The sequence below is a fragment of the Trichomycterus rosablanca genome, chromosome 16 (genome assembly GCF_030014385.1).
Source record: "Trichomycterus rosablanca isolate fTriRos1 chromosome 16, fTriRos1.hap1, whole genome shotgun sequence".
In the NCBI taxonomy this organism is placed as follows: domain Eukaryota; kingdom Metazoa; phylum Chordata; class Actinopteri; order Siluriformes; family Trichomycteridae; genus Trichomycterus; species Trichomycterus rosablanca.
In genome coordinates, this window is record NC_086003.1 from 14,503,147 (window position 1) to 14,516,962 (window position 13,816).

The 13,816-nt window shown below is 41.6% G+C and overlaps 1 protein-coding gene across 6 annotated transcripts in view; it reads right to left on the reverse strand.

Moving 5' to 3' along the window:
- LOC134330970 (rho GTPase-activating protein 26-like) overlaps positions 1-13,816 on the reverse strand; it is a 166,944-nt gene that overhangs the window by 90,847 nt on the left and 62,281 nt on the right. For all 6 annotated transcript variants that reach the window (XM_063012291.1, XM_063012290.1, XM_063012288.1 and 3 more), the window contains 3 exons: positions 8,470-8,565; positions 2,856-2,917; positions 2,692-2,763 (listed from right to left, as the gene is read on the reverse strand). In XM_063012291.1, the coding sequence (XP_062868361.1) occupies positions 2,692-2,763; positions 2,856-2,917; positions 8,470-8,565 (230 nt within the window). The remainder of the gene's footprint in view (positions 1-2,691; positions 2,764-2,855; positions 2,918-8,469; positions 8,566-13,816) is intronic.

Sequence of the window (13,816 nt, forward strand, 5' to 3'; positions counted from 1 at the left end):
TCTTTTTTTTATAGTAGCCTTTATCTATGTGCCTTGTTCTAGCCTGAACTTAGTCCTAGTCTACTGTATTTCTTGTCCTAGTCTTGGTACTTCCCATTGTGTCTTGCCCCAATGTTCTTGTTCTCAGTTAGCTTCAGCTTAAGATTTAGCATTCCTTCTTCAGTACAGTTTAGAGTTCATGTTAGTCTATGACGAGCAGAATGTTGTAACGACATCACACTGTTGTTTTGCCTCTTTAACAGAAAAGTGATCAGAGAAACATTCCCAGTATACATGAACTCATTCTAACAGTCTGGAAATCCCTGACACCTTTGTGGGACTTGTAGAGCTGCTTTTAAAGAATATGAATTGTTTCCTATTCTCAACTGAATCTTGGCATTTTGACCTCAGCCACCTGCATGTGTCTGGCAAGCAGAGGCTCGTCCACTGGAATCTGACATGAACTGACCTGAGGGGATAAGGGTGTGTCTGAGAAACGTATCGAATAACAGAAGAGTGGACCAAAGGCTCAAACACATGCTAGGGAAATGAAGTCATACACCCACCTACACCCACAAACCATGGAAAGAGTTGATGACAAATGTCATTATTGTTTGGCTGGTTTATAGAAGGGATGTTAATTATTAAATAGTTAACCAATAACCGACAGTCAATGTTTGATTAATCTTATCTTATAAAAATGTCTTATACGTTTTTTATATGTCTTATTGAAGTCATAGGTTGGAGTTAATGCTGTAGAACCCAGACAACTAATGAAAAAAAAAATTATAAACTTTGTTTAGACTGTGTGACCAACAGATGGCAGTATAATGTAAGAAACAATGCCGCTACAATGATGACCCAGAACAATAAAAACACCTGTTTAATATGCTGTCAAAACAGCTCTGCTCTGTCTAATAATGGACTCCACAACAGTGGTCCCCAACCACCGGCCAGCTGACAGGTACCGTGCGTCAGGGCATAATTAGAGATTGCTACAAAAGCAATGAAAACACTGCTTCCATTTCCAACACACTTTGGGTGTCATTGTCTCCTTTCACCGGAGCGTCTCAGTGCAGCAAAAAAAGATCAGGGTTCCCACTGATTTGCCATCTTTTGTGAGTAGTATTGTTATTCTATTTTAATTAAATTATACACTATATTGCCAAAAGTATTCGCTCGTCTGCCTTCACACGCATATGAACTTGAGTGACGTCCCATTCCTAATCCATAAGGTTTAATATAATGTCGGCCCACCCTTTGCAGCTATAACAGCTTCAACTCTTCTGGGAAGGCTTTCCACAAGGTTTAGGAGTGTGTTTATGGGCATTTTTGCCCATTCTTCCAGAAGCGCATTTGTAAGGTCAGACACCTGAACAAGAAGGCCTGGCTCGCAGTCTCCGCTCTAATTCATCCCAAAGGTGTTCTATCAGGTTGAGGTCAGGACTCTGTGCAGGCCAGTCAAGTTCTTCCACACCAAACTCACTCATCCATGTCTTTATGGACCTTGCTTTGTGCACTGGTGCGCAGTCATGTTGGAACAGGAAGGGGCCATCCCCAAACTGTTCCCACAAAGTTGGGAGCATGAAATTGTACAAAATCTCTTGATGTGCTGAAGCATTAAGAGTTCCTTTCACTGAAACTAAGGGGCCGAGCCCAACTCCTGAAAAAACAAACCCACACCATAATCCGAGTCATAATCCGTCTCCACAAAACGAGTCATTACTCCAGAGAACTCTGCACTGCTCTAGAGCCAAGTGGCGGCGTGCGTTACACCACTGTATCCGACGCTTTGCATTGCGCTTGGTGATGTAAGGTTTGGATGCAGCTGCTCGGCCATGGAAACACATTCCATGAAGCTCTCTACACACTGTTCTTGAGCTAATCTGAAAGCCACATGAAGTTTGGAGGTCTGTAGCGATTGACTCTGCAGAAAGTTGGTGACCTCTGCGCACTATGCGCCTCAGCATCCGTTGACCCCGCTCTGTCATTTTACGTGGCCTACCACTTCGTGGCTGACTTGCTGTCATTCCCAGTCGCTTCCACTTTGTTATAATACCACTTTCAGTCAGTTGACTGTGGAATATTTAGTAGCGAGGAAATTTCACGACTAGACTTGGTGCACAGGTGTCATCCTATCACGGTACCATGCTGGAATTCACTGAGCTTCTGAGAGCGACCCATTCTTTCACTAATGTTTGTAGAAGCAGTCTGCATGCCTAGGTGCTTGGTTTTATACACCTGTGGCCATGGAAGTGATTGGAACACCTGAATTCAATGATTTGGATGGGTGAGTGAATACTAATATAGTGTATCTTATATAAAACCTGTCTGTGGTGCAAAAAAGGTTGGGGATCGCTGCTCTACAAGACTTGCAGTATCTGGTACCAGCAAAACCTTTACCTTCTGAACATTGCAAGATGAATCGTCCTGCAGTGCATATTAAAATAATGTTCTACTTTTTATCTATATACATTGCATGTTTTAGTGTTTGGCCCCAAACATTTTAAAGACTGTGTGGCAGTGGTGGCTCAGTGATTGGTACTGGAATAGTAATCAGAAGTTTGACGATTCAAGCCCCACTACTGCCGAGTTGCCACTGCTGGACCCCTAAGCAAGGCCCTTGACCCTCACTAGCTCAAACTATGTTCAGTCATAAGTTGCTTTAGGTGTCTGTTAAATGACACATGTAAATGACATGCTTTTTCTTACCTTGGCAGCTCCGATCTGCTCCTTCCTGAATCGCTCCAATGGCATGATCAGAACATCACTTGCATTATCAATCTGGTGAACAGCAACATTCACACATGGTTAAGTGTTTTATACACTCTCAGTGATGATGATGATGAGAATCAGAATTACTTAGGGTCATTTACCATCCGTGTCCTCTCATCCTCCAGGTTCTGAAGAACACCAGCAAACTCCTGCAGTGACTTGGCTATTGAACACAAACAGACAGGGATGTGGTAACTAAAAGAAGGAGTCATGGTAGCCACAATTCTGAAATATAAAGATCGAGGAAAGCCAAGCAGATAGAGGAAGAATATGCAAAACTCCTCAATGACAGTGACCCCATATAACTGTGCTGCACCCACTCTAAAAGATGCACCACCAGAACACCTGAACCCAAATATATATATATATACTGTATATATATATATACACACACCGATCAGCCATAACATCTCCACCTCCTTGTTTCTACACACACTGTTCATTTACCATACAGAAGCACTGTATGTATTGTAGTTCTACAATTACTAACTGTAGTGTATCTGTTTCTCTACATACTGTTTTAGCCTGCTCTCACCCTGTTCTTCAATGATCAGGACCCCCAGAGAGCAGGTATTATTTGGGTGGCGGATGATTCTCAGCACTGCAGTGACACTGACACGGTGGTGGTGTGTTAGTGTGTGTTGTGCTGGTATGAGTGGATCAGACACAGCAGCGCTGCTGGAGTTTTTAAATACTGTGTCCACTCACTGTCCACTCTATTAGACACTCCTACCTACTTGGTCCACCTTGTAAATGTAAAGTCAGAGATGATCGCTCATCTATTGCTGCTGTTTGAGTTGGTCATCTTCTAGACCTTCATCAGTGGTCACAGGACGCTGCCCACAGGACGCTGCCGGCTGGATATTTTTGGTTGGTGGACTATTCTCATTCCAGCAGTGACAGTGAGGTGTTTAAAAACTCCATCAGCATTGCTGTGTCTGATCCACTCATACCAGCACAACACACACTAACACACCACCACCATGTCAGTGTCACCGCAGTGCTCTGAATGATCCACCACCCAAATAATACCTGCTCTGTAGTGGTCCTGGGAGAGTCCTGACCATTGAAGAACAGCATGAAAGGGGGCTAACAAAGCATGCAGAGAAATAGATGGACTACAGTCAGTAATTGTAGAACTACAAAGTGCTCCTACATGGTAAGTAGAGCTAACAAAATGGACAGTGAGTGTAGAAACAAGGAGGTGGTTTTAATGTTATGGCTAATCGATGTATGTCTCTTCATAATACCAATATAAACCTCCATGTCAATGATATCTTTACATACATGATGCACACCCATGCCATCACTGTTCATCTGTAACAATCTGGATGGTCTTTTTCATCTTTGACACCTAGAATCCAGTGTCCGTTTTTCCCAATAACAAGCTGCAACGTTGACTCTTCTGACCACAGAACATGTTTCAACTGTCTTTTAATTCAGCTCAGATGCCAAATGTTCAGATAGCATGCTACTCTCAATATGCAATATGACTTTCGGTGAGAAAAGCTTTTGGACTGAGATTTTGGACTGTAAAGCAAGAATTAGTTGAGTAGAATTCGTTTATCATGCAAGAATTTGACAAATTTCCACGCTCACAAATACAATAATTGGTGTCCTCATCTTCCAGACCAGTTTTTTTTTTTAAGTGTTGCAACCATCAAATATGGAAAATATTTATTTATACACAAAAACACTGAATTTTATGAAATACCTTGTCTTTAATTAGATACGGGTCAAAAGGGACTTTCGATTTTTTAGTCAAATCACAAATGAAAATAATAAACCTCCTCTGGTAAAACCAATCCAGCAAAACTTTTATTTTGATCTTTTTTTACAACCCGAAATCAGAAAAAAGTATGGAAAATGCAAATAAAATAAAAAGGCAGTGTTCCTTACATTTACTTTGACTTTTATTTGATTGCAGACATTTTGAACCCAAGATATTTCATGTTTTGTCTGCTTAATATACATTCCAACACATTCCAAAAAAGTTGGGACGGGAGCAATTTAGGGCTAGTAATGAGGTGAAAAAACTAAATAATGATGTGATTCCAAACAGGTGATGTCAACAAGTGATTTTAATCATGGTTTGGTACAAAAGCAGCATCCAGGAAAGACTGAGTCTTTGATGAGCAAAGATGATCAGAGGATCTCCAGTTTGTCAACAAATGTGTGAGAAAATGATTGAAATGTTTAACAACAATGTACCTCAAAGAAAGATTGGAAGGGATTTGCATATTTCTCCCTCTACAGTGCATAATATCATTAAATGATTCAAGTAATCAGAAGGAATTTCAGTGTGTAAAGGCCAAGAGTGCAAGCTTAAGCTGAACGCCTGTGATCTTCGATCCCTCAGACGACACTGCATCAAGAACCACCACTCAACAATAGCTGATATAACCACATGGGTGAGGGATTACTTTGGCAAACCTTTGTCAAGCATTACAATACAGAGTTACATGCACAAATGCCACTTAAATCTTTACTGTGCAAAAAAGAAGCCTCATGTTAACCATGTCCAGAAGCGGCGTCGACTTCTCTGGACTCTGAGGCATCTAGGATGGACCATCACACAGTGGAAATGTGTATTATGGTCAGATGAATCAGCATTCCAGTTCTTTTTTGGAAAAAATGGATGCCGTGTGCTCCGGACCAAAGATGAAAAGGACGACCCCGTACTAGGGTTGGGCGATTTTCACGATTAATTCGGTTAATTCGAGTGACCGTTTTCACCCGATGTTAGAAATGTGACAATCGCGATTGTTTACATACTTTATATTTTAATTAAAATAATAACATGTCACGAGGCAGAAACTGACCAGACGCTCGCTGAATATAAATCAAATAAAGTTTAATATCAAAAAGGCAAAAACAGTGTAAAAAATCAGTCCAAAACCTGAGGATAAACTAAAACAGTAAACGGAAGACAACAAGGATCGTACACGGTAACGGTTAGATTCAGTAATAAGGAGCGCAAACACGATCGGCAAAACGAGATACGATTAGAGTTTAATTAAGATTCACTGAATCGAACACAGCTGAAATGAATCAAAACTCCGGAGCCGATGAGCGCGATCAGGATTGGCTGACCGGGGACATGTGATAGTCACGTGACAGTCCGTGGGAGCATGGGAATTGTAGTCCATATTGTTAGAAGCAGATCTTAAGACCTCCATCCACCCCCCAGAGTCACAAGAGGTCAAAATCAAAGCTGAGCTGAGTGATTACTTGATGCCCCCCCCCCCCCCCCCCCCCAGTGTAGATACTCATACAGACTCACTCAGTGGTGGAAACAGTAAACAGGCTCGTGTTCCTTTTAAGAAACCTGTAAAGAACTTATGTGGTTTTGCACTTTTCTTGATGTAAGGAGGTTATGCTGCACATTATTTAAAGTGAGTTGTTTGTGAGTTATTCTTATAAAGGATATAGCTAATTAAGATCTCTATTTTGTTTTAATTATTGTTAATTATTGTTATATCGTTATTGTTATAAAGTTTGAGTTCCTTGAAAGGATAATTATAGGTGCTGCTGTTACTGTTTTTGCAGTCTTTTAAATTAAAATGCAAAAAAAAAGAGAAATTTGAGTCTTTTTTCAATTGCATTATACAAAAACAAAAAAAATCGTAATCGAGAATCAGTAATAATTTTAAAATAATCGAGAATTGTTTTTTTTTGGCAAAATCGCCCAGCCCTACCCCGTACTGCTGCACATCTTTAAGACGTGTTTGCAGGAAGTATGGGACCTGAAATAAAACCTGAAACACTAAATCACTTGGTATCCTCGGTGCCAAAACATCTTTTAAGTGTGGTGAAAAGGAATGCCAACATTACAAAGTGGTAAATGCTTTACTGTCCCAACTTTTTTTGGAATGTGTTGCAGGACTGAAATGCAGGAATGGATGTTTATTAATAAATTAAATGAAGTTGAAGCAGATAAAACATGAAATATCTCAGGTTCATCCTCAAGTAAATGTAAAAAACTCCTACTCTAATTTGCATTTTCCATGCTGTCCCAAATTTTTCTGATTTGGGGTTGTAGTTATCATACAATTATTTAAAGTCTAGATTTGTGTTCACCCTGCTGTGATAGTAACCTGTACTGACATGTGGAATCAAATGTTTTTACAGCGGTGCTATTCTTAAAATGCACGACCTCTTCTTATCTGCAGCAAAAGTCAACATACTTTATACCCTGTCACGACAAACTGTCAAGCTTAATAACAAGTCAGAGCCTGTTTCTGTAAAGTGCTGCATGCCTTACATTTTAATAAATGCAAGAGAATCGTGTAAGCACTCACTTTCAATAAAATGATTAAGAACAGTCCAAATATAATCCCAGAAGTACATACTTTTTGTATTTATTTATAAAACAAAGTCACAAGACGTTATCAGTTTACATAAGTGATAAGTTTAGTGAAGATTAAATATCTATTTGATCTATTTTGATTAACAAAATCAGTTTAGAATGTTTAAAAGTTTAAAATGCATTCATTCATACATTCATTGTCTGTTTTTTTCCCCTTTTTCTCCCTTTTTAGCGCGTCCAATTGCCCGATTGCGTCATGCTTCCGCTACCAATGCCGATCCCTGATTGAGGAGAACGAAGCTAACCCACGCCCCCCTCCGACATGTGGGCAGCATGCCGCATGCACCTTATCACCTACACTTTGACGAGTGCAGTGCAGCTCAGCGTTGTGTACGGAGAGACACACCCTGAGAGCACTCTTTTCTCATCTCTGTGCAGGCGCCATCAATCAGCCAGCAGAGGTCGTAATTGATTCCCCAGGGTCCTTTCTGTGTGGAGTTTGCATGTTCTCTCCGTGTCTGCGTGGGTTTTCTCCGGGAGCTCCGGTTTCCTCCCACAGTCCAAAAACATACAGTCAGGTTAATTGAAGACGCTGAATTGTATGTGTGTGTGTATGTGTGTCTGCCCTGCGATGGACTGGTGCCCCGTCCAGGGTGTTACTGTGTGCCTTGCGCCCATTGAAAAGCTGGAATAGGCTGAGATTTGAGAAAGAAAGAGCCATGCACTGCCATCCACGATCAGCTACCCCCTGTCATGCAATCCTGTTTTAGCCATTGTCCCTCCCCTACAGACACCCAGTCAATCATGTGTCTGTGTAGGTGCCCGGCTGGCTGATAGCAGAGCTCGAGATCTCAGCACTGACGGGCTGGTGTGTTTTACCACTGCGCCACCTGAGCGCACTACAGTTAAATTGTTTTTTTTTTCATTATGCATTTTCTTTTAGCAATTGCCCGATTGCATCATGCTTCCTCTCCACCAATGCCAATCCCTGCTCCAATTGAGGAGAACGAAGCTAACCCACGCCCCCTCCGACACGTGGGCAGCATGCCGTATGCATCTTATCACCTACACTTTGACGAGTGCAGTGCAGCTCAGCGTTGTGTACGGAGAGACACACCCTGAGAGCACTCTTTTCTCATCTCTGTGCAGGCGCCATCAATCAGCCAGCAGAGGTCGTAATTGCACCAGTCATGAGAGAGAGACCCCATCCGGCTTAGTCCCGCCCATATCTGAACAACAGGTTAATCGGTGTTCATGTGGCCGATCAGCCTTAGCCGGCAGGCAGAGCTGAGATTCGATACGATGTATTCGAGATCCTAGCTCCGGTTCCAGCGTGTGTTTTTACCGCTGCGCCACCCGAGCGCCGCTACAGTTGAATCGTTTAATGAACAATCTTGTGTCCTTACCGATGCATATCTCATCGTCCGTTTCAGCATCCCCAATGCACTGGAACTTGAATTCGTTGAGTGATTCTGCGAACTTCCTCTGTGCTATAGAAAGATCTGCAAAAGAGGTAAGGAGAAGTGTTCAAACAACTCAGCTTTCGGGTATAAACAACTCACAAAAATAAAAATGAGTGACAAAACCACACGAGTTTCAGTTCTCTTCAATCTTTAACGTTGTGACTAAAATATTCAACATATGACTCTAACTTCTGAGCTGAATACAAAAATAGGCATGTAGGACTCAGGGGGAGCAGCATCCTATTGTGCTAGCCCAGCATCCGGGTTTGAATCTCAATGATGCTTTGGGCTGTCCAGGCATCCACACAGATTTGCTATGTGAGGTCTGAGGTGGGGGGTTTTCATGCTCATGAACTATAATAACCCTGGAGTGTAGAAGAGGCACTCCTTTATGATGAAGTGTTCCTCCCTATAGGAGAATTAACCTAGTCTGAAATCAGCTCGGCATCTTGTGTTCGATTAGCATTAAAAGGGTTTGAGTAACTGGTTAAAGATTAGTGTATTTGGGTGTGGCTTTTCTAACATTTATTTCGTCCTCATTTCCTCATACAGTCAGCAGCTGACACACACCTTCACGCACACACACTCACACCTAAGGCAAATTTTATTAGCTCTAAATGGCCTGACTGCACGTTGTTGTACTTGTGGGGTGGAACCAAAGCACCACGAGAAAACCCATGCGAACACAGGGAGAAATGACCCTGGTGTCACAAATTCAGTTTCTCTGTGAATCCAGAGCCCATGTTTCATGTGCAGGTGCCACGCCCCTGTCTCCGGGAGCACATGGTTTGTGTGGTGTTGTTTAGTATGTCAAGTCGACGCCTCCTAATGATTATTGGACAGTGAGCTAATGATCCACAGCTGAACCTCATCGCTGGTTGAATGCTTAAGGTATGTAAGGACTGGCTGTGGATTATTTAGTGGAGGCTCTGTGAACCCAGAGCCCATGTTTCAAGTGCAGGTGCCACGCCCCTGTCTCCGGGAGCACATGGTTTGTGTGGTGTTGTTTAGTATGTCAAGTCGACGCCTCCTAATGATTATTGGACAGTGAGCTAATGATCCACAGCTGAACCTCATCGCTGGTTGAATGCTTAAGGTATGTAAGGACTGGCTGTGGATTATTTAGTGGAGGCTCTGTGAACCCAGAGCCCATGTTTCAAGTGCAGGTGCCACGCCCCTGTCTCCGGGAGCACATGGTTTGTGTGGTGTTGTTTAGTATGTCAAGCCGACGCCTCCTAATGATTATTGGACAGTGAGCTAATGATCCACAGCTGAACCTCATCGCTGGTTGAATGCTTAAGGTATGTAAGGACTGGCTGTGGATTATTTAGTGGAGGCTCTGTGAACCCAGAGCCCATGTTTCAAGTGCAGGTGCCACGCCCCTGTCTCCGGGAGCACATGGTTTGTGTGGTGTTGTTTAGTATGTCAAGCCGACGCCTCCTAATGATTATTGGACAGTGAGCTAATGATCCACAGCTGAACCTCATCGCTGGTTGAATGCTTAAGGTATGTAAGGACTGGCTGTGGATTATTTAGTGGAGGCTCTGTGAACCCAGAGCCCATGTTTCAAGTGCAGGTGCCACGCCCCTGTCTCCGGGAGCACATGGTTTGTGTGGTGTTGTTTAGTATGTCAAGCCGACGCCTCCTAATGATTATTGGACAGTGAGCTAAAGATCCACAGCTGAACCTCATCGCTGGTTAATGCTTAAGGTGGATTATTTAGTGGAGGCTCTGTTATGCGGCCACTGTGGGGTCCTTAGCCCCGTCTGCTCCAGTTCAATGACGTACAATGGCTGACCATGCGCTTTGACCCCAGCTTCCAAACAAGCTGGGTATGTGAAAAAAGAATTTTATTGTAATGTACACATATTTATGTATATATGACAAATAAAGGCATTGTTCTTCTAATAGAGTTTATCTTAAATTACTAATCAATCATAATCTGTAACTTTTGTACCTTTTGCTTCATTCTATTTATTGTAATTACCACATAGAACTTTTAGCCACTGTAAACATAAAAAATCACAATATTTGACACACGTGAGCTCCACACTGTCAGAACTGAGCCCCTGTTTCCTGGGCCTCCAATTCTCATAACCTCTCTCCAGCAGTACATACTGGCAGAAGAACTGTGGCTTCAGATTTGGATTCTCAGCTTCTTTAGCCTACATTCTCCCTATAAGAGTTTCCAGCATTCTCCTACAAAACTTAATCCAGTTTTGAGTTAAGAGCCCACAAAACAGTGGAGGTATTTAGTGTTATAAAAATGTCTGTGAAAACAAGGCAGTTGCTATGGAATAGGTTGTAAATATCCCCACATGCTATGGTCCAACCAATTTTAAATTTATGACAACAAAGTTAAAATTAAATCACTGGCTTATCAAATCATCGTTCCAGGTGTGTGGCTTGACTGGCTTGTGTAACTACTGAAATATTAAAAGCAGGGGATTTTTTGAGCTTGTAAACTCATCCAGCTGTTCACATATGGCCAAAATCTGTGGACACCCGGCAGCTAAAAATCATTTCCAAAGCAATGGGGATTAAGACAAAATTTGTCTTCTGGACTTGTGGAGTGGGATTTGCTTTTATATATTTACAAGAGTTGGATGTTGGGTCAAGATGTTTGACTCTCCGTTTGCATTCCAACTAATCCCAATGGTGTAAAATTGGGTCGAGATCAGCATACTATCCAGTCCATTCAATTTTTTCCACACCAGATATCATGAACAACAGGCCTTGCTAATCTGTTGGAAGAACGATATTCTCTAGAATGTCATTGCATGCCCAGTCCAAGCCTTTAAAAGTGTTAGCTCTGTGGTTAAAGTAAAGTACAGCACTATTGACCAAAACAGTGCTGGATCAAGCCTCACCAATGCCAAGGTGCCACTGTTGGACCCCTAATCAGGCCTTAATAAGAAGCTTCGGATAATGTCCATAAATGTAAACTAAAAAAGACGGGCGGCAAGGTGGCCCGGTGGGTAGCACTGTCGCCTCACAGCAAGAAGGTCCTGGGTTCGATCCCCAGGCCGGGCGGTCCGGGTCCTTTCTGTGTGGAGTTTGCATGTTCTCCCCGTGTCTGCGTGGGTTTACTTTGGGAGCTCCGGTTTCCTTCCATGGTCCAAAAACATGCAGTCAGGTTAATTGGAGGCACTGAATTGCCCTATAGGTGAATGGGTGTGTGTATGTGTGTCTGCCCTGCGATGGGCTGGCGCCCCGTCCGGGGTGTTACTGTGTGCCTTGCGCCCATTGAAAAGCGGTGATAGGCTCCAGAACCCCACAGCAACCCTATTTGGATAAGCTATTTGGTGAGTGTGTGAGTGCCAAAGCAAGAGACATCAATTAGACTGCCAGATGGTAAAAAGTAATTTATCCAGTCGTTTGTGAATTCTGATTTGTTAATATTACCCAATCCCTGAAGCTACCAATGTACCTTTCTTGTACCAATATTCCTTCCAAGAGGCAGAATGGAACTTGTTAGTAGTGCAACCGGGGATAGATGACTTTCCTGAGAGGAAACATTACAAACTTAGAACTATAAAAGTCACTAAGCACTCCAGTGTTTATTCTATCACCAGTGGTTTCTATAGAGATTGTATGGCCGTCTGCTTAATTTTATGCACCTGTTAGCAATGGGTGCTGGAAAAAAAAAGCTAAAGCTTCCATTTAGACGGGGTGACAAGATACGAGGGATCTTCAAAAAGTTTCCGCACTTTTATATTTCTGTTGGAAACAGTGAGGGCGGGAGGAGTAGTAACTGTTTGTGTTTGAGAGACTGAGAGAGAGCTTATAGTCTGGATTTAGCACCATCTGATTTCCACCTTTTTGGAAACTCAAAGAAGCTTTAAGAGGAAGAAGATTTTTATGTGATGATGATGTGAAAGCAGCGGTGCATCAGTGGCTATGTGCTCAACCAAATGCATTTTCGCTGATGGCATTAAAAAGTTGGTACATCGCTGGGAAAAATGCATGGGAAGGTGACTATGTAGAAAAGTGATGTAATTTGTTTTTGAAATTCTTAATAAATAGAGTTAAAAAGCTTTAGAAATAAAAAGAGTTAAAAACTTTTTGAAAAACCCTCGTACATTTGACAATGTAGTGAATACCTTTCAGAAGTTAAATTCAAAGAGCACTTTTTAACATGCATCCAAAAGAAGCTTCATGATCAGACCCAAATCAGTAACCATAGTCTTAAAGCACATTCATTTATGAATAAATACATTAAAGTTTTAATAAATCATTTTAAGAAACAGGTGAGGCAAAATGCAGCATGCAGCAAGTCCTATTGCATCATGAAATATTAGAACCAATCATATTCCAATATGCAAATACAGACTATGCAAGCACGGTTTACCACAAGTTGAAGCAGATGTGCTCTGGTTTGGGATTTTCCCAGTTCACACATCAGTATCATCTGACTGTCTCGATATTACAGTGTTGTGCTTTAACAGCAAATTTTTGTTTTTCAGTTTACTTAATATTGAAAGAAATATGCTTATCAAGTGTTGTCTACAGACCAGCAGTGAGTCTGTGCTGCCAGTGAGTCAGGGTCACCCAGACATAACACAATGTTGTTTGCAATAGTGTTGTTTAATCAAAAACTGGCACATAAAATGTTCAATCCTTTAAATCAGCTGTTCATTTAACAAGACAAACATAGATTAATGTAGAATAGAGGGATTTCTTAGGTATAAATAGTCAAAAACATTTTTGAAACAAGTAGTACTGATATCAAATGTAATAACCATTTCCCAGGGTAGAGGTCTGCTTTCTAAATGACGTTAATGAAGATGGATGAGTAAATTAACCAATACTGATCTTGCTTTTACATTATTAACCACATAACTGGACATCCCTACAAATGTAAACTAGTAAAATAATCTGTGTAGAATAGTTCATTGTTCAATGGGCTTTAAGTGGTACCATTACACAATGTCATATTTACATTTTAAGAAACTTTCTTCGCTGAACAACAACAAATCAAGAGTTATCAATTCAGTTTATTTATGTAATGTAATATTAGGGCTTTACTGTCAAGTATGATCAACACTGGATGTTGCTGTTTTGGCACAGATGAATCCCTGGAGGCCAGAGGAAGGATAACACAAAAGTGACAAGTACTAAAAATAAGCTGCATTGGTTGAGCTAGGACTGTCCATTACTCTCATGCACTATGAATACAGAATTATCCACCATTATTCCTGCTCTCAACGTGCTGCCTCACTGGCAAACACACAAATGTCAGAAAATCAACCACAGCAGCAAGTCAAAGGCATAATATCCACATATGTGT